This window comes from Conger conger, chromosome 3 (genome assembly GCF_963514075.1).
Source record: "Conger conger chromosome 3, fConCon1.1, whole genome shotgun sequence".
NCBI lineage: Eukaryota > Metazoa > Chordata > Actinopteri > Anguilliformes > Congridae > Conger > Conger conger.
Genome location: NC_083762.1, coordinates 18,215,418 through 18,238,501, shown reverse-complemented (window position 1 = coordinate 18,238,501; position 23,084 = coordinate 18,215,418). Strand labels below are relative to the sequence as shown.

The 23,084-nt window shown below is 40.7% G+C and overlaps 3 protein-coding genes across 5 annotated transcripts; all 3 read right to left on the bottom strand.

Annotated features, from left to right (window-relative positions):
- Positions 1-869: 869 nt before the first annotated feature.
- LOC133124792 (zona pellucida sperm-binding protein 3-like) lies at positions 870-7,375 on the bottom strand. 3 transcript variants are annotated; one of them, XM_061236278.1, is made up of 9 exons: positions 6,502-7,375; positions 6,268-6,374; positions 5,907-5,992; positions 5,271-5,448; positions 4,430-4,547; positions 4,032-4,123; positions 3,651-3,754; positions 2,663-2,764; positions 873-2,017 (listed from the first exon to the last, which is right to left on the bottom strand). In XM_061236278.1, the coding sequence occupies exons 1-9, from the start codon at positions 6,943-6,945 to the stop codon at positions 1,872-1,874; spliced, it is 1,377 nt and encodes a 458-aa protein (XP_061092262.1). In that variant the 5' UTR covers positions 6,946-7,375; the 3' UTR covers positions 873-1,871. The 3 variants fall into 3 exon arrangements, with proteins under 3 accessions (XP_061092263.1, XP_061092262.1, XP_061092261.1); XM_061236277.1 differs by having other exon boundaries at positions 881-2,017; positions 2,663-2,788; XM_061236279.1 differs by lacking the exon at positions 2,663-2,764 and having other exon boundaries at positions 870-2,017.
- Positions 7,376-8,130: 755 nt separating this feature from the next.
- On the bottom strand, positions 8,131-14,793 carry eno3 (enolase 3, (beta, muscle)). Its single transcript, XM_061234655.1, has 12 exons — positions 14,724-14,793; positions 11,499-11,588; positions 11,282-11,377; positions 11,108-11,166; positions 10,954-11,023; positions 10,507-10,640; positions 9,932-10,154; positions 9,542-9,739; positions 9,185-9,386; positions 8,850-8,958; positions 8,683-8,741; positions 8,131-8,441 (listed from the first exon to the last, which is right to left on the bottom strand). The coding sequence occupies exons 2-12, from the start codon at positions 11,581-11,583 to the stop codon at positions 8,372-8,374; spliced, it is 1,305 nt and encodes a 434-aa protein (XP_061090639.1). The 5' UTR covers positions 11,584-11,588; positions 14,724-14,793; the 3' UTR covers positions 8,131-8,371.
- A 2,806-nt stretch (positions 14,794-17,599) lies between these two features.
- LOC133125294 (profilin-2-like) lies at positions 17,600-22,434 on the bottom strand. The gene is made up of 4 exons (XM_061237115.1): positions 22,286-22,434; positions 22,018-22,183; positions 18,583-18,778; positions 17,600-17,876 (listed from the first exon to the last, which is right to left on the bottom strand). The coding sequence occupies exons 2-4, from the start codon at positions 22,144-22,146 to the stop codon at positions 17,779-17,781; spliced, it is 423 nt and encodes a 140-aa protein (XP_061093099.1). The 5' UTR covers positions 22,147-22,183; positions 22,286-22,434; the 3' UTR covers positions 17,600-17,778.
- Between the last annotated feature and the right edge of the window lie 650 nt (positions 22,435-23,084).

Sequence of the window (23,084 nt, the reverse complement as noted above, 5' to 3'; positions counted from 1 at the left end):
TGAAAGAGGGGTGTCTATGGCAACCAAACCTAGGCTCACATGGTCTTGTGCAGATTTTAAGATTCAGATCATAACATTACCCATTTCGGCCATTGGGAACAACACTGTCTGCCTGGAGAAGGGCACAAAGATAACCATAACCAAAACCACTCCAATCTACACCCTTATCACCCCACAACTGTCATTTATGTAATCCTTATTATGCACTAAAAAACAAACAATGAGGGAAATCCCTCTTTGCTGAGCTCCTCACCCTGTGAATACAATTCAATACTGAATGTGCCCCATGGTCAGGTGACTGCCAGTGCCAGCTGGGACTGGTAGCCTGCATGTAACGTCGTCCATGGAGGGAGGGTAGCAGTCAACTGGATTATCCACTGGTGCAGTGTAGAAAGAAGTGACTGGCAGTATGCCCTTCAGAAGACTTAAGCAGGAACTTCCCTTCCTTCCACACCTTAATTCAGCATCATACTCCAGCCCTGCTTGGTAAGGTATTTTGGATGACCACAGGATGTGTAAGATGTTAGATTCTTGGAAGGATTTTATTTTTTATTTTGGTGGCTAGTTTTCCATCTTTACTTTACTTTTGTTCCTGTGGCACTGAAAGTGGAAGAGGATAATCTGGCAAGGTCTGGCTTATCTGTCTCTCTAATGTTTTCTGTCTTGTAAATTAGAAGTAGTGAACCTACTTTCAATAAAGAATGTATTATTTATATTCATTATTCTAATAACCTGTTTCTATATTGAAATTAATCAATCTTAAAACCTGATGTAGAGTTATTTTGATTTGTTGGTTGATTCCACCAGTTTACTATAGACTTGTGACTTTCATTTTAATTTCACTAGAAATTGGAGGCACGGAAATGTATTTCTTTAGTACCAGGTTTGGGCCTGAGTATATCATACTGCATTTTCAGGGATTATATTGGGCAAACTACATAAAGACATAAAGGAAAATGTAAATACATTTGGATCTGTACAGTTGTGTTAACAAGGTTCACGTACAACCATGTTTCAGCAGATGCTCCAAGGCACCAATTTCTCATCAGAAGAACATAATCAGTTCAGACATACAAATGTCATTACAGCTATAAATGTATGCAGTAAATTAAACATCACAACATAAAATTCACATATTCACACTTCCTTCTGAAAAGCATTGCAGCATTTAACAAAATGGACACCACCTGTGACTAAGAACATTTCAGATGATATCCATCAATAGACAATATTTTCCTGGATGTCCATTTACAGATAGCAGTTTGGAGGACAGCTGTCTATAACTGGGCAATCCCAACATGCTTAGTGAAAAGAAAATAAGCCCTGTCACAGTTCATTTGTAACAGATAATATGGTTCATTGAGTAGATTACATCAGAACATTATTATTCCCAAAAAATAACCGGTCTGTCACCTGAAATCCAAGGATGAGGTTCTGCCAAGTGAATGTGTGGCTACACAGTCTGGAGAGATGCATAGACATTAAAGCAGGCCATTTTATTTTCATCAACGCTATTTCACCAACTTGTGTTTTTTGACCATTCAGTTTTCACAGACAATTTGAAAACCTAGCTTCTACAAAGGTCTATCCCCATTTCAATCAGTTCATCTGTGCAACATATAACCATTACTACTCTAAAACCAGCTCTGTTTGAAACTGCAGGTCTACAGCAATGTAAGCACGTGTAATTCTTCCATTAAATCAATGTCGGACTGACTTCAAGTGAGCATAAGCAACTGTTCATATCAAATCAGTAGTTAGTCCATTGGAGCCACTGAAACCGTTAGCATTTCTACCGGTTAGTGACAGATCAACAAGAGGGGGCAGCATATTGCACAGCTGTGGCAGCTTGGTAGTTCCAGGGTGATGTCTTACTGACTGGGGTGGGAAGGAGCCTTGTGAACTGGGCAGAGCTGGCCATGGAGGCAGAGGCAGAGAAGTCCCACCAGGGCACAGAGAGTGCAGATGACCGAAGCACAAACTGCGACCAGCTGGACCACAGTCATCCTCCACATTCCTGGGGGCAATTCACAAAGCTATGGGATCTTTTAAGGGCAAAGGTAACAGTTGCTCTATGTATCTATATGGGCATTGGCGAAGTAATTGTAACGTAATGTATTGTCATGACCTATGACTACATTTACTTGTAAGATTTAACAGAGGTGAAGATGGCCACAGTTCAGGCCTTGCAGAGCATCACCAGATGTCGATGGGTCACAGACTTCATGCGACGCGGTCATTGCATGAAAAGGATATGCAACAAAGTACTTAACGATTACTTTCATTTACATAACATTAATATGTTCCAAACATGGGGCCATGTATAAAAAGTGTTGTCATTTCTACATGGTGAAATTCCCTTTAAAAAACAGAATCTGCACTTTAACTGAATGTAAACTGGTTGATTACAAGTCAACATACACATGCAGGCCATAAATATCAGAACAGGGACAACATTTGACTTGTTTTGGCTCTGCACTCTGACACATTGGATTTGAAAAGAAACCTGACGAACGTGAATATGAGGTCAAAGTGCAGACTGTCTGCTTTAATTTAAGGGTATTTACATCCACATCCGGGGATCCACATGTAGGAATTTCTGTCCTTTGTATACATATTCCCTCCATATTCCCCATCACATAACCATGGAGAAACTGCTCACCTCCAGGACTATGGCTCAGTGTGTCCCAGGGGGCTCTGCTCATTGGTGGCCATGATTGGATGTCATCCACAGGCAAGATATAAAGTGGACCCACCACAACCTCTGTCAGAGAGGTAGTGTTGTTACCTGTGCATACACGCAAACATGAGTGCATGCAACCAGAGAACTATCCGTGAATAGTTGAAAATGAGAATTAGGCAAATTAAATGTGCTTGCTCCTTTAAACGTCAGTTCGAAGCCATGTCAGTTACAGACGTGGCAGATGGGGAGAGGTGGATCCACAAGACGATCATTTATTCATCAGGCTTTCCAAAAATACTTCCGTAAAGGATGTGCTCATGTTTCCTTGCTCAAATTTAAGAGGGAGTTCCTAACTTCTACTTCCAGCTCCTAGAAGGAATATTTAAAGGGTTGGAATGTCCTAAAAGATGGCGGACCTCAATCAATTTTCAGGTAAGGAGCAAGAAAGGGTGTAAAAAAAAAAAAAAAAAAGAAAGAAAAATAAACAATTGGAATCAGCCCCAAGTCATGAGACTTGAATCCGTCACTGAATGTGCTTTGTGCATCAAAGGGTCTTTTCACACTCAGTGACAGCAGGGGAGCACAATTGAGTATGCTGCTGCTTTTCAAATACATTAGTGATTCACTTTGCTTCAGGAATAATAAAACAAAAAGCGTGGAAATTAAACTGCACTGCGTTCTTATTGGGAATGCACTTGACAAAGGAGACATAGAAAAGGACCACATATACATGAGAGAGGTGGATGTTTGCGTGCGCGTGCGTGCGTGCGTGCGTGCGTGCGTGCGTGGAGAAAGAGAGAGGGTGGGGATGGGCAAAGGTATTAGATAAAGGTTTGTATGTGAATGCACACTTGAGAGGGGGGTAGGTTATGTAAGAGATGATACATACAGTACAGGTATAACGGACAGCCTAAGAGGTATAACTGGCACAGCAGAAGACACCATAGAAAGGGAAGTGGAAACTAACCAAGCTGTAGAGGGGAGATGTGACGAGGCTGCCTCCGGCCCTTTCCACACGAATGCATCTCACAGCAGTCACACAGACTCTGCTGACCCTCAAGGTCGTCCCATCTGATTGACCCATGGGGCAGGGTCAGAGGGAACACGATCACTCAGTACCAAGAAAGTACCAAAAAAAACTAACCTATTTTTATGCAGTTTCTACAATGACTGCTTGTAGTTTGTCAGTTTTTATATTTCAAACAAAATTGCAACAATCTACTTAAGCAACAAGTTTTGCTGTGTTTTAAATCAGTTGCATAAAATGCTTACACAGAAATAATTTTAACTAATCTTCAAGCTAGACAAGGAAAAGCAGTAAAAATAATAAATGAGCACAAGTACTAACCTCCCAGTTTCTGCATCATACTGACAGCTTTTTGACTGGTCGCTAGGGGGTGCTTGGCTGTCACTAACTTTCACTGCGCAATGAATGAATATCTAAAAGCAAGTCAACGGGGTTAGCAAGTCAATGGATTAGTCCAGCCCATTTGAGCTGGTTCTTCCTGAATAAATGCTCTGGCTAGTCTTAAAATCCCTTTTAAATTCAGTTTTCCATGGAAAGTGATACTTTATCACATTCATAATGGATGTACAGCTCTCTACATATCATCAAGATAACCATCTTCTGAATTCTGTATTTGCAGTACCCCAGAACTCCTTCCCCCACATACCAAGTAACATCACCTAATCAAAGTAACTCCTCCAACATGTTGTTCATTTTCATCCTGTGTCCCTGACCATTACCAGATCATGCTTGTATCCCTTGAACTGGAAGGCCTTGATCTGAAATCTCAGGGTGTGGTCAGAACGAGGAGAGAGGAACTTTGCCTTGGAACGGGTCGCCATGCTGTTTGTCAGACACCTAGGGGCCAGGAATGTCTCCAGGTTATGGCTGGGTGACATACTGAAACACTAGTGATGTTTTAACAGGATAGCCAGGATATTGCTTGCACTTTGTCTAGACTCTCCATTGCGGATCCATACACCGCACTCCTATACTCTATTACAAATATCAAAGAAGAGTGACTAGGCTCCCCATTTTGTCCCCACGAGGCACCATCACATTTATAACAAATATTATTTCACATTCGTTGATTCATATGCTGAGACCCTGTTGATCTTGAACATCACCGCTGTTATCTGTTGGTTGTTGATAAGACAGCCAATAAGCAGCAAGAGCCTTGCAATTTCCATGTCATTGAAAAAAAGCAATCACATGATCACATGGAAGCTGTCTGTGCGATCAGTGGTGATGGGTTTTTCCCCCAGAAGAATGTTCATGCTGTTCTGAAGTTTGGATATTTACTACTGCATCAGGTATAAGTAAATTTAAATTGTACAGCCCCTGTTTAGCTCCATACATGCAAACTCATGTTCTAATTTTCATGCATGTACTTTCCAAACCTCAGCTTTAAGTACACCTTTTGTACATGAGGTAGCGGGCGTGGGATCACCAGCTTTCAATGAAAAGAAATTCAATTGTATTTCAGGCTGCACAAGGACAAAATTAATTAAATAACTTCACTCTGCGATATGGGCACCATCCAGTAACCTCCATTTCACTGCAGACGTGATGCACTCTCACCCATAGTCCTGAATGATGGAGTAACTCTTGCCCAAGCCTGGATCCTGGCTCGTAGATGCCACACAGCTATCCACATAGACTTTAAATCCAAAATGATTGTGTAGATTGATGGACACTCGCAGGTTGATAGTTTGGCCCAGGAAGTAAATGCTTGCATTGGATTTTGACTGCCAGTCCTCTAGATTGAACAAACCAAACACTTTATAGTAAACTCACTGTGCATTTTTGGTGACATTACACTTATTCCTGAGATTATCACTCAAATGTTTTCCACTTTTGTCACCCTGGACAAATATTATCTAAAAACAAACATTATCCATGACATGACATTAATCTGTGTCTCACTGTCAGTTTTATAATATGACTAAAGAACTGCCCTAAACATGTTACCAGATTAAACATTAAATCTATGTGCAAAGTGTTGAAGTTCTGGTTATAGTAAGGTCATGTGATTCTGGATCAACAATTGGGCTTCTAATCTGACTGAGAAATCCCCTTCCTGTAAGAGTGCTCTTGTCTCCCATCTTTCCACAACAATATAATTCCTTCGGACAGCAAATTTAGATATTTTTACTCCATCTTAGGAAATGTATGTGGCAAGGATTTTTGATAACCCAGAGAGACAGAAGTACTGACCTGACATGACATCAAGGGAGAAATCAAAATGTCCTGTTATTGATCTCTGCATCAATTCTTGCCTCTGAATGGCCTTGACAGCACCACTAGAAAATAAGCCCATCAGTAAAAACCACATTTACCAAGTAATTATATACAGGGGAGTTTGTCCACAAAAAAATGTGTTTTGGAGGCAATACTAAAAAAATATTCCAAAATGTAGTTTACGTTTTGCCAGGATTTTTTTTATATAGCCACTGCATGTAAACCCGAATAAGATCCCAGTGCAATGTTCTGGAGTACTGTGCAAGACTATAAATCATATTAGACCAAACCTATACCATAGTGGAAGCTCTCTAAAGCATATACATCCCATACATACCGCTCATAATGGCAATGAACCGCGGTGATGTTTCTTTCTTGTGGCAGTAAACCAGTGCTTGGGGTGTTAAGCAGAAAGTTGGAATAAACAAATTCCTTGTTTGTCACCTGTCCAACATAGACCAGGGTAAAACAGGATGTGTTTTTGCTTCAATTAACACAAAAACTATTTCAGTTCTGATTCACTTTGACATTCATAAGAGTAAATATCGAAATGAGAAGACGAATAACTTACACTCCGCTTGGTCCCGCAGGTGTTCAGTCCGTAGTTAAAGACGATGGTATCAGCGGTGTCTTCATTACTTTTGCAGGCCTCCCCGAGCGACAGATCGGCAGATGTCAAGTGCGGTGTCTCTGGACCCCAAAAATCCTTGCGCACCTCTACCCTGAGTTTGGAATCACTGCATGTGACATTAATCTGTTCGCTCGGAAGGTGCTTGTGAGCCTGATCTTTTTTGTGGAACGGGATTGGTTTATTTACAATGGAGCTGCGACTTTCTGTGCGTGTATATACATTTCTCGCGTAGAAACGAGGTACTGTTTTAGGCTCCAAGCCAACTACATTCGTTATCCCTTGTTCTCTGTGTTTCATTTCCGGTGTGGTATCCCAATTTTGAGTGTTGGTTTTCTTCACAGCGCTTAACATTAACAGACATAACGAACACAGGATAAGATCCATAATCTATAGTTGTAGCCTTTGTGTGTATGCTTAATGGTGTGCAGATGTGATGCAGTTATTCGAGAACGAAGATCAACGGGTCTTATTAGCAAGATCGTTATCAGCTTCAAGTCTCAATCGCTTCAATAATAGGATTAAGGCGTCACCTACGCAGAGATTTATGCGCCACTTACCCTATTGACAATTTGACAGCGAATGGCTTTCATCCATCATTGCACTGATTGTGTATAAAATACACTATAGATCTATACATTACAGTAGTTTTGCAACTTGTAATCACGAGTATGTTTGTCAAAATCATGTCATTTTTTTCCAAGTACAATTAACAGGGAATATCCCTGAGGGAAAATGTATGTCTTTGGAACTTACTATCATGTCTTTAATGACTATAATTAAAATGTGATACTCAAAATCTCTAAATCAGTGGTTCACATTGCTGGTCCTGGAGAGCCGTAGGGTGTGTTGCCTTTTATTGTTACTCAGCACTTAGTTGATCAATTGATGCAGTTCATTACAGTTAACTCACCTCACCTGGTTTCTGGGGGTCTGAATTGAATACCATATAAACTGCTCAAAATTAACATAATTTATTATTTGGGCTATGCCTCAATGCCGGCCCATGCCTTAATGCCAGCACAAGGGTAAAACCTGATTCAGCTGTTCTGAACGAAGACCATGATTTGTCAGGTTCTGGGCAAAAATAAAAAATTGCACTTACCCCAAATAAGACTGGATACCCTTGTCATAATTTTATGATTCACTGAGGTAATTGAGGCACTCCTTACAGTAACAAACGGTTTCAGAATATCCTGTAGGCCCGGGATGGGCAACTCCTCCATTCCTGGAGGGCCGGTGTCTATGCATGATTTTTCTGCCATCTGCTGGCTCAATTAGCGAATTAGCCGTATGCATGATGACCGATGAATTCGGAAATTAGATCACAATAAAATGCGGCAAGACAAGAACATTTATCTGCTGGTGTATGTATCATGGAATGTGCCGATAAACACATAAATAATTGGGCTAATTAAATAATTAAGAGCAAAAGTTGGTCTGAAATCCAGAAACAGATACAGCCACTGATATAAAACTAGGTCCCACTTGTCTCTGGTCATTGTGATCTGGCATCATGGATTCATCTTCATGCCAGGAAGCTGAGGTTAGAAAGACCAGCAACAAATAAGATATAAACAGGGATGTTTTTATTTTGTGTTGCATCAACAGCACCTCTGGTAATACAGCTCAAGGCAACAAGTGGAAAATGGAATTTCTTCAAATCAGAGTGATGGCTAATTTCTTGACCTTCCCAGTCCTCCTTGCCCTCTATCCCCTGTTTCATTTGAAGATGAGGGAGTCTGAGGGAAAGGGAGGAAGGAGGTGGACAGCCATTGTAGATGAGGAGAACTGGGGAGAAGGGGCCAGTTGTTTAATTGATCTTGGGATGACGGAAATCTTTTCCAGCAAACTTGGCTTTGTCTCCAAGCTCCTCCTCAATTCTGCAAAAAATGGAAGTATAAGGACAACTGTCAACACCTCAAAGGTTACAGACCTTCTGCACGTGTTGCCTCAAGTCATTGGATGTGTGGCTTGCTGCAGTTTTTATTTGGATACTACTGACTTGTCAGTCAAATCTGCACATTTAGCACTCTGGACATTACAGGGCTAAAAAAAGTTTTTTTTCTTCCTTCAAGTCATTAACTTTATTCCATTCAAACAGACACCTTCCACTGAACTCACCTCATCAACTGGTTGTATTTTGCCAGTCGCTCTGACCTGCATGGTGCACCAGTCTTGATCTGTGCCCAGGGCAGAGATGCATAAGTGTCAGATAGATGTAGAGGCAGGCCAGCAGCTGTCACTCAAATGTAATGGATGTCTGATGAGAGGAGGTGTGGTAGAGGTACCTGTCCTGTGCACAATCCAACGACCAGGTCAGCGATAAAGGTATCTTCTGTCTCTCCAGAACGGTGGCTGACCATTACTCCCCAGCCATTGGTCTGGGCCAGCTTGCACCTGCAACACAGCCATCACATTACAATACGTGTCACCCCTCCCTACCAAAACTGGACGAATCCTGTGGCATGCGCTTTCTCTGGTATCCGATCCTCATGCCTGACCCTATGCCATCTGATCATTATGCCTGAATGGCTTCTATGGTTGGTAACACTTCTGCCTAAATGATAGCTATCATATTTCATGCTCGGCTCAATGGGCAGGCTCTCGGGTCTCTGATACTCACGCCTTGATGGATTCTGTGACAGAGCCAATCTGGTTGACCTTGAGCAGCAGGCAGTTGCAGGCCTTCTTCTCCACAGCCTGCTGGATGCGCTTGGGGTTGGTCACAGTCAAGTCATCTCCCACCACCTGGATGTCCACAGCGCCTGTGAACTTGCCCCATTCTTCCCAGTCATCCTGGTCAAAGGGGTCTTCGATGGACTGCACTGTTAGCATGATGTTAAACAGAAATGAGGATAGATTAGGTGAAAGATGATGAAAGATAAAATTGAATGATGTAAACTGACTTGGAGATGTACAGTTGCTGTGTTTGTTGTGCCATAAAAGAGGGGACATATGCATATGGTCCTGTGCCCAGTACCTGGATAGTTCTTGATGAAGCTCTTGTACAAGTCTCCCAACTTTTCCCCTGAGATGTGGCGGGCAGGGTCATCGGGGGACTTGAAGTCCAAGTCATATTTGCCACTTCTGTAGAACTCAGATGCAGCGACATCCATACCAATGATGATCTTGTCGGGATATCCGGCCTTCTCGATGGCAGACTTCAACAGCTCCAGGGCTGGATATAGGGAGAGAGAGAGAGGATCGTTCTCAACGAGTACTCTTAAAACTAATGAAAATAGTTAATATAATGCTTCACTAAAAGTAGTACATTTACAAGAAGGGCATTAATCACAACAAGAAACTGCAACAATTTTTTCTCTGGACTGCAGTCTGATTGCCCCCAAAACTGAGTAGTATTGCCACTCACCCTCATTGTTCTCCAGGATGTTGGGGGCAAAGCCACCCTCATCTCCCACATTGGTGGCATCCTTGCCATATTTTCCCTTGATGACAGACTTCAGGTTGTGGTAGACCTCGGCACCAATGCGCATGGCCTCATGGAAGTTGGCAGCACCAACAGGCAGGATCATGAACTCCTGCATGGCCAGCTTGTTCCCAGCATGGGATCCACCATTAATGACATTGAAGGCCTGAGGGAGAGAGAGCCATCCATAAAGAGTCATCCATAAACATTGGTTCTGAAACCTATGTGCGACTAATCGAAGGAATCCTCTTGAGTAACAACAGGATGAAATGTGGCATAATGTGTATATATAAGAACTATTACATTAACAGCTGGTTTGACAGACAGATTACCCGTAGTCCTGGAATAAATTGAAATTGAGAATCTCCATTCAAAATGTAATTTAGTCTAGGACTAGGCTTAATATGTGTCTCTGAAACTGGGTCTATGGGCTTATCTCCTCTCTCCATTTAATTCAAAGATGTCCTGGCTCTCATGACTTACCAAACACACACACACACACACACACTAGTACTCACAGGCACGGGCAGGATCACGTCTTTGTGCCCAGCAAGGTCAGCGATGTGGCGGTACAGAGGCACACCCTTCTCTGCCGCGCCAGCCTTGCACACAGCCAGAGAAACGCCCAGGATGGCATTGGCACCAAACTTAGCTGTTGCAGGGGATATAGGGTGAATGTGTCATTGAGCATTGTGGCATCATGCATGGTATAAAAAAAACAAAAACATAATTTGCAAGTCGCTTCAGTGAGGAAGTCAAATCTACTTATGTGACTTGATAGCTGTGGTTAAATAATTCCAAGACAATGGGTACCTGTAAACCAAAGCTTGAACATTGTTTGTTGTCTGAGTCAACAAAGGGACATTGACATGTGAGCAGCTAATGCATATGTGAAGGACAAGAACTAATGCATCTGTGAAGGCAGCATGCAGTTAAGAACTTCTGGAGACGGCAGTTATGCTCACACTTGTTCTCAGTTCCGTCCAGCTCCAGCATGAACTGGTCGATCTTCTCCTGCTCAACCACACTCAGCTTCTGCTCAGGAAGAGAGAGATTACAGTACAGTAGAGTATCTGTCCATGTCTGCAATACAGATACAATATATGCTTATAGACTGACCTTCTCAATAAGCTTTGGGGCAATATCCTTGTTGACATGATCAACAGCTTTCAGTGTACCTTGAAATTAGACAGCACCACTTAGTATCGCAAACATACATATTAAAAAAAAACCATAGTCCATATATTAGCAGGCTGTATATCCCCCCCAGTGCTGGGCCTGGGTTTCTCTCACCTTTGCCCAGGTAACGAGACTTGTCACCGTCTCTCAGCTCCAGAGCCTCATGGACACCTGTGGATGCACCGCTGGGCACAGCAGCCCTAAAGCGTCCTGGCAGTGATAGAGAGACACAGAATGCAGGGTCAGACAGGTGGCCAGCAGTGAAGAAATTGAGTGGTGTGGTATAGCGTCTTAACAAGTGTGTGTGTGTGTGTGTGTGTTTGTATTTCACCTTTGGCTGTGTAGAGGTCCACCTCCACAGTGGGGTTTCCTCTGGAATCGAGGATCTCACGGGCGTGGATCTTTGTGATGGACATCTTGACTGAGGAGAAAGAGATAGAGAGGGGGACAGTGGGCAGTAGAAAGGTGGGGTATTAGTACGAATTTATATGTATGGAGACCATAGATACACTACTATGTCATAAGAACGTGAACCCAGCCATTTGTACAGCATTCACCTGTATTTGCAAGCCACTGACAAGCCATTACTGCTGTGGCTCCTTTTCTCCCTCTATCCACACCACCCCTGACTACACAATCGATTGTGGTGTTTTTCAAACCCAAACGGTGGGCAAAAAGATGCCAATCACATCACAGTGATGTCACTGGAGGTCAATGGGAGAAGGGCAATCTGAGAATTTAGGGAAAGCACAGTGCAAATGTAATCTGTTCAGGTCTCATACTCTACTACACTCTATTACAATTCCCACAGGCCAAAATAGCAACCATGTCCTCAGATAACCTCTTTAGACGAGTTTAGCCACTTGGTCTGCATTGCTCTCTAAGGAAGGTTATTAATAGTCTTAATATCAATAGGAGTTTGAGGCGGGTAGAAATACCTCACCCATGCAGGCTTTTACATTCTATCATTCTGCTGCCTTCTATCATGTGCCCTCCAACACACATACTGTACACATATACACTCAGTGAACAATCCCTATTAGGTAGACCTGTACACCAATCTGTTAATGCAAATATTGAATCAGCCAATCATATGGTAGCATCTAAATGTATAAAAGCATGCAGATATGGTCAAGAGGTTCAGCTGTTTTTCAGAGCAAATGTCAGAATGGGGAAGGAATGTGATCCAAGTGACTTTGACCGTGGAATGATTGTTAGTGCCAGACGAAGTGGTTTGAGTATCTGAGAAACTGCTGATCTCCTGGGATTTTCACACACAACAGTTTCGAGAGCATTGTGCGAAAAGCAAAAAATATCCAATGAGCAGCAGTTCTGTGGGCAGAAATACATTGTTAATGCGAGAGGCACCAACAATCATTCAACGGTCAAAGTCAATTAGATCACATTTCTTCCCCCATTCTGACATTCGGTCTGAAAAACAGCAGAACCTCTTGACCATGTCTGCATGCTTTTATGCATTAATAAAGTGCTCACTGAGTTGAAGTCCTTCTGTACTAACCTCAGAGGCCTGAAATCTCATCATTTAAAACTGGGGTGGGGGAGGGGATCATACAAATCATAATAACTCTGTCTGACCTTCTCAAGCCATCCCTTGAACTCTGATCTTTCTGTGACAGATGGATGACCTTTCTGTGGAAATCTGCCGCGATTGTGGGTGTGTCAGTACAGTATTACAGTGTTACAACTTGGCAGACGTGCAGTGGGCCAATATTTTTATATCAGGGATACTACACCACAAAGGCCTTCAACACATGGAATATCAGGAACTGATCTGCTTAATTAAGGGGCTATTTGTGAGTTTATGCTGATCTTTTCAACACAGCTAATACCATTATACATGACCATTGTATACTCCCCATTGTGATAAATAATTTTAGCTTTCAGTCTTTTGAATATTGTACTTGGCCATGCCCCTTAATGAATTCTCAGTAGCTGGTACAGTTTTAAGATGTGGTTTTCTACATTTAAAAGGACCCATCTTTTTGTGTGTCATTTGCTTCCTGCAGTTGGACACTGACTGCATTGATGGGTGTATTTGCTGATGGTGGGACAGGACTAGTTTCATAGCACGCAATGAGCAATCTTTCATTCAAAAGCCTGAACTGGGATATAATTTGCGTCACACCATAGACATGGACGTCAGCAGCAGAAATTCTAACGATTTGCTACACTGTGTCCAACCTCTTCTGCCCTTATGGTCACTGAGTTACCAGCTCCTCTTTCACAATGAAGGGGCCAGAGGGCGGGATCACAGTTACCAGCATATCTCTGCACTCTCCAACCTGCTGATACAGCACTTCCTGGTATATTAAGAGCTGACCTTTAATATCGAAAGAGAGGAAGGACAAGGTGATGGGATTTTAGTAGTGACCTAAAGCTACATGCAACTTACACTGTCTGTGACCGTTGAGGAACTCAGCCCCTACCCCCACACACACATACATGCATACACATATGGAAAAGCCACACTATTTTTCTCAATGATTACTGCAAACAACTAACATTTGCTCAGTGTTTTTGTGATATTGACGCATGTTTAATTTGCAAATCATAATCATCACTGATGTTTAACAGGGACATAAATAAACCTGAAGGTAATCTTGAAATTAAGTAGCCTTTATGATATTTGATTTACAATATCATTTGCACTTTCCACAATGATTATTCTTTAAATGGCGTGGGCAGAGAGCCATCTTATCCTTCCTGTACTTCTAAACTAAATTACTAATCTAAAATGCCATTTGTCCTCATTTTTGGAAAATAACTTACTTATCTTTAGATAAATACATTTGTAAAAAAAGAAAGAAAGAAAGACCTAGTTCAGAATATTTTAACTGACAAATAACCCTGTGCTCCCATAGATATTCTGTTCACCTGAAGAAGTTCACCTGCTCCTGCAGTAATCTCATTTCAGCTTTCTGTCAAGGGAAGCTGAGCAATATTAAAGGTTCTGAGGCAGCTGATATTGCGTTCAGTACATGTGTGTTGTAACTGAACTTTGTCCATTCATGTGCTTGTTGAGGGAACGGTTCAGACAATTGTGCAACATGACTTATTGTTTTTAAACCTAATATAGCCACTGTTGGTTGATATATAATATCTCTAAACCATGCATGTGCATTATATTCTAGATATGAAAATGAGCAGCAACACCATTTACAAGCATAGACAGATGCAAATAATTCAATTTAGCCTTTCATTCCATTGTATACACATATGCTGGAGGTCATCTAATCTGAATCTTGACCTCAAATGTACCCTCCAGAAATATCAATAGAAAAGGCCAATACAATTTTCATGTGATTAAAAGTTTCAGGTTTTCCTGAATAATCTTTAATTGATTTTTTTGAGTAAACTGAAAATACAGGTACTGCAGTAACTTCCAGTAACTTTATCACAGAGTTAGTGCATGGCTGCTCGTTCATTTTCAACATCAGGCTAGTTGTGTATATACAACTGTTTACACACAAAACTAATGCGCTTAAATAGTTAAACTAGCGTTGAATTCAAAATAAATCTTGAAAAATCTATTTACCCGAGCTGAGTGTGGTTGGCTTAGACGTCTGTCCAACTATCCAGCTGACTTCAAAGTGTTCACTGCTTGTTCTCCCCCACCATTTATAGGTGTTCTCTGAAGACCATCTCCTGATATGGTAAAGGCTTTAGGGACCATCTACAAATTCCATTTTCTTTTGCAAACCTGGGCTGGTGGTTTGAGGGCTATGTTGTAAAATGTTTTTGTATTACTTCTTTGTTTTTGTATTTTCAAAACCAATGCCCATGCCATTCTAAAAGCAAGAAAAAACATGAATCAACATGAATATTATTTGAAAATTAAACTGAATCTTTTTTTTTATTTTTTATGTGTATTTCAAATATAAATGTTTGGCAATGTGTTTTACACATGTTATTGTGATGAACTTACCCGACTCTCCCCTGCAGACCTCTGGACAGTCAATAAAGGTCAGAGTTCACCCAAGCAAGGAAATGTGACACTGGCTTTGAGTTGAACTTAAAGGGCACCCCCACTCTCCCTGTCTCATGCACCCCTACCCTTTACCATGTGGCTAAAATTAACATCTCCTCCCAATGATTATCAGCCCTCGGACCTCCAGACCTATCGTCTGAGAAAACTTTGCTGTCTCCATAGCCAGAGGTCAAGACACAGAGTTATCTAACACTGTCGTTTTGTGAGCTATCAAAACTATTCTCCTTTGCATGTACTTTCGTTCTTTCTCTCTCTCTCTCTCCCTGTTCTCTCTCCCTCTCTCTAGCAGTTTTGCAAATGTAGTGCAAACACTAGTTAAGGTTAAACTACTGCCCTTAGGACAAAATCTTATCTATAAATCCTCTACAATCTGAGGTGTATGATGTGGGTCAGAGCATTATTGTGAAAAAATACATTGGTCCAGCATACTCTGAGTGTTATTAAATTGTTACTCACTCTCAAACAAAGTGCTCAATCTTAATAGCCTTTTTACACAATTTGTTTTTTCAAAGGGAACTTTCAGTGTGCCAACTTTGCCAACTTTATGAATACAAGTCTACAATTCCACTAGAGGGCGCACAAGTGTCAATCTTATTACCATTTAGGTACTTTATGAATTATGATATTCATAACTTTTTTTTATTAAATATCCCGAACGGGGGTAAGAACTCTACAATTGCTTATAGATGTGTGAAGACATGACAGACACAAGATCACACAGACACAAGAACACAGCATACAGCCAGACCTTCTAAAAGTTAAGTACAGTGTCTCTCTTTTCATGGGTTATGTCCAACTGCGAATATACAGTCCCCTCCAAAAGTACATAATGAATAAAGATTAGTGAGCCCACCCCAGAAGCAGCCATGTAAGCCATGTAAGCCCAAGCCATGACACTTCACAGATAAGCTTGTATGTTTTGGATCATGAGCAGATCCCTTCTTTCTCCACACTGTAGCCTTTCCATAATTTTGGTAGAGGTTAATCTTGGTCTCATTTGTCCATAAAACTGTTCCAGAACCTGTGGCTCATCTCTGTACTTCTTTGTAAATTATAATCTCACCTTCTGATTCTTACTACTGATGAGTGGTTTGCATCTTGTGGTATGGCCTCTATATTTCTTCTTTGAACGGTTGATGGAGATACCTTCACCCCTGCCCTGTGGAGATTGCTTGTGATGTCACTGATGTTTTGTGGTTTTGAGGCAAAACCCAAGGCTAAAACCAAGACATTCAGAACTGTTAAACTGTTCAACCAATCAATCAACAAAAACACCTGTCAGTCACATGTTCCAATACTTCCTAAAAAGTGGGTGTTCTACATTGTTTAACAAATCTAGATGGAAAAAAAAAAAGGGCGGCCTGTAGCATCGTGGTTAAGGTACATGACTGGGACCCGCAAGGTCGGTGGTTTGAATCCCTTTGTAGCCACAATAAGATCCGCGAACAACCGTTGGGCCCTTAACCCTGCATTGCTCCAGGGGAGGATTGTCTTCTGCTTAGTATAAGCAACTGTATGTCACTTGGATTTTGAGCGTCTGCCAAATGTCATTAATGTAATGTCATGCAACAAGGAAATAAAAGCTTAAATTCAGATCTGTCATCTCATGTACATCTTTTGACCTCAAACTCAGTTGTCTTCAGTGTATAGAAAAAATAAAATAATTGACCTTGCTGTTCCAATACCTTTGGAGGGGACTTTACCAGGACCAGTATATGTAACTTAAACCCTAGGAAGAAGCATAAACTTAGATTAAGTTAGGTAGTCTATATTCTTATTTAAGTCCAGATAAATTATTTTTTAAAACCATCAGTGGTCCAAATGATCACATACCCATAGTTACATTTTTCAGAAGATTGCAAAATGTGTATGCATGCAAAAATGTTTATGGTAAACTGTTTTTCGCATCATTCTCTGCAAACTCTAGAGACAGGATATCAGCAGTTTCTGAGATACTCAAACTACCCGGTCTGGTAGTGTCAGTCACATGGGGGTTTGCCGGTTCGATCCCCCGCCTGGGCTGTGTCAAAGTGTCCCTGAGCAAGACACCTAACCCCCAAATGCTCCTGACGAGCTGGTCGGCACCTTGCATGGCAGCCAATCGCCGTTGGTGTGTGTATGAATGGGTGAATGAGAAGCATCAATTGTACAGCGCTTGGGATAAAGGCGCTATATAAATGCCAACCATTTACCAACCATTTTGGTAGTAACAATCATTCCATGGTCAAGTCACTTAAATCACATTTCTAACATTTTCTGAGATTCGGTCTGAAAAACAGCTAAACCTCTTGATGATGTCTGCATGCTTTTATGCATTTAGTTGCTGCTGCATGATTGCCTGATTAATTTGAATTAACAAGCTGGTCTACCTAATAAAGTGGTCACAGAGCATATAAATAAATAAAATCCACATACAAAGAATATAATTTTAGTAGATTCCATCTTTTTATTTTCCAGTATAGGTGATTTTTCCAAGGGACCAAAGGAAAAAAAGCTAGAAAACCTAAAAGACTAAAACATAACTCAAACCAAATAGATGGGAAAGGGGGAATACAGGAATCTTCTCCGAAAGCAGGTTTTTGTGAGTGGGGTGGGATTGGAATCAGTAGCCAGATTTCTTGAGGTGTTTAGCCATATCAAAAGCTTTTACGTTCATTTTGCCTCCATGGACATTCTTTTTTCCTTTTACAATGACCAAAGCTGTAGGATGAATAGAAACATGCTATTAGCAAATGAAAATCAACTCAAACAAAACCAAAGACATGCAAGAATAAATCTAACTCACTTTGGATAGATAACTGTACGCACATCAACCCCTGTTTGAACATTATTTCCCATGAATAGAAATTATTAAATGCATTCAAAAGTATGGCCACGACACTATGTATTGACTGGGATGACATTGGCTCAAGCAGTAAGAGCAGACATCTGCCAGTCGGAGGGTTGCTGGTTTGATCCCACCCTGGGTGTGTTAAAGTGTCCCTGAGCATGACATCAAAGCAATGCGCCTGACAAGCTGGTAGGTGCCTTGCATGGCAGCCAATTGCCGTTTGTGTGTGAGTGTGTGTGTATGAATGGGTGAATGTGGAGCATCAATTGTACAGCACATTGGATAAAGGTGCTATATAAATGCTGACCATTAAAACAAAATACTAGTTAGTGATTTATGGTTTGTTCATTTCAGGCTTACAGCTTCATGAAAGTATGATTTTGAAGTGTAACAAGTAGCAACGTAGTAACAGTTACATTGTTAAAGACAGAAAAAGGGAGATCACCAAAAAGCAAAGTGGGATAGCAGCAGAAAGGGAAATGCAGAGAGGAATGATAGTTAAGGACATAGGAGAAAGGAAAGGGGAATGAGCCAATAAGGAGAGTGATTAGATTTGTGAGACTGACAGAGGTTTACCTTTGTTTGACTTGCTGATGCAGATGTTGTAGGTGTCTTGGTCCTGGTCCGATGCCTTGCTGCGCAAATCCATGGTGTTATCGTCTTCGACATGCAGTTTGTCCCTCAGCAGTGTGCACTTCACACCGCCTAAGGTTGCTCCACTACTAAACATGGGGCTGTGATCATTGCACGATATCTTGCGAATTTCGTCTGGCTGCAGGGAACAAATACAAAATATACGATTTAGGAACAGATGCAGAAGGGTTTCAGTTGTGTTTGATCTGAGCTCAGGAAGTGCCATTGTCTTGGGAGAGGCTTCTGTTTATTACGTATAACATAAACACATGTTGGCTAATATAAACCTCAGAGGAATACTGTTCGCTAGCTAGGTCACTAACGTTTATAATATCTAGCTAAGCGTTTATATATCTAGCTAAGTATATCTGTATATCAAAGCAGTTTGCTATGTAGCATGATTTGTCTAGCTAATATAAGTTACCCAGTAACCAGCTAAGTTACAGCTATTAGCGATGTTATCAGGATCCCTGCTGTGCATACTCCCCCTGCCCGTGCACAAAACAAATGCGAACATACGCAGTTACGCACAACGGCTGCAGGAGAATGGCAAGTAGAGGTGGGCGATACTGCCAATTTCTGGTTCGATACCAAGTAATAATAGGCCAGTATCATTGGTATCGATACTAATACTTTTCAATAATAAAGGAATTTCCCGTGCTCTTGGAAAGTCACCTAAAAAATTCTAAAACTCTTATGAAAAAGATTTTAAATGCAAGTAGAAATAATAAACAGATAATAATAATAATAATAATAATAATAATAATAATAATAATAATAATAATTTGGTATCGATCCCCCCACCACAAATAGCGGGATCCATGGATACCAACCACATCTTTTTTGGCAGGGTGGAATGTAACTGCTCATTTAGGTTGACTGATTTGAAAGTAAAACTATAGCTATTAAGACAGCCAAGTGTCTTGTCTCCTGTACGAAGGGAGAAGGGAGAAGAGATAAGCTACAGACTAGCCTTGTTAGCTTTAGAAGCCTTTCCAGCACGCTCTGACACTGAAGTTTTGGCACGTTTGTGCAATGTGTTTTGATGAATTATGGATATGTGAGCAGTCCATTGGTGGCCGGAGGTAAAGGGTTAGCAAAAGCACTACACTACACTAGCAAAAGCAAGACAAATAATCTTTATTCCAGCACCTGCAAATTTGTTAACTGCAAAAAAATGCGATCTAGTAGGCTACACTGCCTACCAACCTGTATTCAAGATTTTTATCTTTAATTTGGTCAATGACTGCAATTAATCATAGGCCAGAGTATTTGTTGTAGCACAGAAAGAAATGCATTGTCTCACATTTCCATGAGGACCTTATGAGCAATTAAAGCCATTGATATTGGCCTATGAGGAAGTGAGCTGATGGTAGGCTACTGTTTTCACAACTTCCTAAATCTCGTGTTTGAAATTTTGCAAAACCATATGACCAAATAAGGAATCGTTCAAGAAGCTTAGTCCAAAACGACCATGTTGTGACAACAAATTCAGTTGAAATCACATATAGCGTTACTTTTGTAAACTCTATGAGAGTATATTAGTTTAATGGAATCGGCTCACTTCCCCGTGAAAATATGTAGTCTGATGTTACTTCCACAAATGTCCCCCTCACATAAAGGAAATGGGTTTCGGAAGATGTGAGTTGTATTATGCAGTGCTTAAAAGGAGTAACATGGTGGTTGGAAGTGACACTTGGTAGTTGTCTTTCGGCAACAATAAAACAAATGTGCATATATTTTTTGATTATTCAGTCATGTAAATGTATTTTAAAACGTATTTTTCTAAGCCTAATTTTCCCATTCTAAATTTTCACCCAAACTGTCTGGGCGTGGTAATGAGAACTGTCAATTAGCTGTGACGTGCCCCAACTGACATATTTAATACTTCCATCCATCCATCCATTATCTTAACCCGCTTATCCTGAACCGGATCACAGGGGGCCCTGCAGCCTATCCCAGCATACATTGGGTGAAAGGCAGGAATACACCCTGGACAGGTCGCCAGTCCATCGCAGGGCACACACACCATTCACTCACACACTCATACCTATGGGCAATTTAGACTCTCCAATCAGCCTAACCTGCATGTCTTTGGACTGTGGGAGGAAACCGGAGTACCCGGAGGAAACCCACGTGAACATGCAGACTCTGCACAGAGAGGCCACAGCCGAACGAGATTCGAACCCAGGACCCACTAGCTATGAGGCGGCAGTGCAACCCACAGCACCATCCGTGCCGCCTATATTTAATACTTTCATCGTGTTTATTCAATGCCCTCTTGAGCAGATTGCATATAAAAACCTAGAAAGTGTGACCAACCACCATGTTACTCCTTTAATAAACTCATATTCAAGTGCATCTGTTCCAGCAGATAAAATGTGCTGCATCCTTGAGGTTGCTGGTGCTTGCAACAAGAACTGCAGAAAGCAGTAAGTTAACATCGCCACACAAGACATCCGGCTTCTGTAGGACGCGCCCTATTGTAAACTTTTACTTTTTTTTTTTACTTGTTACTTTTTAAAATTAAATACAAAAATGTCTCTGTAACATTAAATCTTTTGTAAAATAAATATTTGGAATCTGAAATGTGTTCTTTATACTAACACACACAAAAAAAGAAACATATATATACAATAAAGTCTAGGGGTGCCTAAGACTTCTGCACAGTACTGTATATATATATATAATTTACTTATATATATATATATATAATATATAAATATAGTAAATTATATATTAATATATTATATTGATATATAATTTATATTATATTATATATATATTATATTATATATATTATATATAAGTAAATTATAATTTACTATATATATAAATATATATACTGTATATATATATATAATATAATATAAATTATATATCAATATATATCAATATATATAATCTGGCAGTGTGTTTGCCAAGCTTTCTAATTCACTTGAGTTGCAGTGCCGTATCTATTAGGGAAGTGGGGGGGCCATTTAAGTACTGAGGGTTGACCTTTTTGATATATATATATATATATATATATATATACAGTATATATATTTATATATATAGTAAATTGGGGAGATATTGTAATACAACCCTTCGCCAGTGAGTGGGGTAAACTTGACATGTTAGCGTGTGAATAAGTATTCCCGCGTGCATGTTAATGCCATAGTTGATGCGCCAGTCAAATATCTTCGATAGCTATAAATTATACAATGGTAGATAGAAGTAACTAACAAATGTCTTCTGTAGTACGATGAACACCAGTATCTATTATTGTCATTGACGGGAATAAAAGTGGAGGCTAAAATATTTTGATATAATTAGATTGTTAAAAGACCTCATGATGTTTTGTATTGAGATTAGATGTAAAGTATTTTACTTTACCGTGATGCATGACAAGGTTCCACATTTGCTTGACGCCCAAACAGATTCTTTTCCGGATTCACACCCCACGATAGCGGCGTCCATTGTTTCATCGTCCATCAAACTCGTAATATACGCGTCCCAAGACATTATTGGCGTGGTTTTTTGGCGATTTTTGATTTGGCCACTGAAAAGAAGAGAACAGACGTAAAGACACGGACAACGGAGAAACATTAAAACACCATCCACAAAGTACGCAAATAATGGAAATATTAAGAACTTTGACTACCTGAGGACAGTCCTTGTGACTTCAGTAAAGTTGAGATTGAGGAAGTCGGCCAGTATTTATATTAATCCATGTCGTGCGCCCGCCCCACAGGATGCTTCCTTAGTGTGTGTGTGTGTGTGAGTGTGAGTGTGTGTGTGTGTGTGTGTCGGGGGCGCGGGGGGATGGGGCGCCTGGAGGACAAGATGGAAATGAGCCTATCACAATTCCATATCATTCATATTTGGTATAGCTTCTGGATTTAGTGCATAAGGCAGGTACAGGCAGAAAAGTACAAATCATGCAGCCGTACGCATCTGCCAAAGGGACCATTCTTAGCTGTGTGTCTCTGAGTGAGAGGGTGATTTTTAATAGGCAGTGAAAATGCAAGTTTACTTCTGAATCAAGCACATATTGATTGCTGTTTTTAGAAACAAAGGCAAATTTCTCCAGTCTGCAAAAGATTGGCTCTAGTGGTACTAAACAGTGGTTGCATATCTATATGTTACTTCAATTTTGTTGGCTAATGCATTTCATTTTGTGAGAACTTCATGTACTTACTTGCTGCTTGTTACAGACACAAAGGGCAACCACATCCTGCTTGTCTTACTGAAATCAGCATGCCAATTTTGCAGAGTAGTAGAAGAAGGAAGCTAGCAGGTCCCTAGGGACTTGCAGTGCAGTACCTAAGTATTTGGACAGTGGTACATTTTCTATTCTTTTGGCTCTTTATGGTACATCCATATTGGGTGACCCTTATGGGAATTACATCCATTTTTATGCATAGTCCCCCCATTTTAGGGGACAAATTGGACAGTTGGCT

Excerpts from the sequence above, each read along its gene's own strand:
- LOC133125294 (XM_061237115.1), bottom strand. The coding sequence starts at position 22,146 with ATGTCTTGGGACGCGTATATTACGAGTTTGATGGACGATGAAACAATG. Across the intron at positions 18,779-22,017 it reads GAACCTTGTCATGCATCACG|CCAGACGAAATTCGCAAGAT; the intron begins GTAAAGTAAAAT and ends TGTTCCCTGCAG. Across the intron at positions 17,877-18,582 it reads CATCAGCAAGTCAAACAAAG|CTTTGGTCATTGTAAAAGGA; the intron begins GTAAACCTCTGT and ends TTCATCCTACAG.
- LOC133124792 (XM_061236277.1), bottom strand. The coding sequence starts at position 6,945 with ATGGATCTTATCCTGTGTTCGTTATGTCTGTTAATGTTAAGCGCTGTG. Across the intron at positions 4,548-5,270 it reads TCCATCATTCAGGACTATGG|GTGTCTGACAAACAGCATGG; the intron begins GTGAGAGTGCAT and ends CCTGGCCCCTAG. Across the intron at positions 4,124-4,429 it reads AGGGATACAAGCATGATCTG|ATATTCATTCATTGCGCAGT; the intron begins GTAATGGTCAGG and ends ACTTGCTTTTAG.
- eno3 (XM_061234655.1), bottom strand. The coding sequence starts at position 11,583 with ATGTCCATCACAAAGATCCACGCCCGTGAGATCCTCGATTCCAGAGGA. Across the intron at positions 9,740-9,931 it reads CATCCTGGAGAACAATGAGG|CCCTGGAGCTGTTGAAGTCT; the intron begins GTGAGTGGCAAT and ends CCCTATATCCAG. Across the intron at positions 8,742-8,849 it reads TTGGATTGTGCACAGGACAG|ATCAAGACTGGTGCACCATG; the intron begins GTACCTCTACCA and ends CCCTGGGCACAG.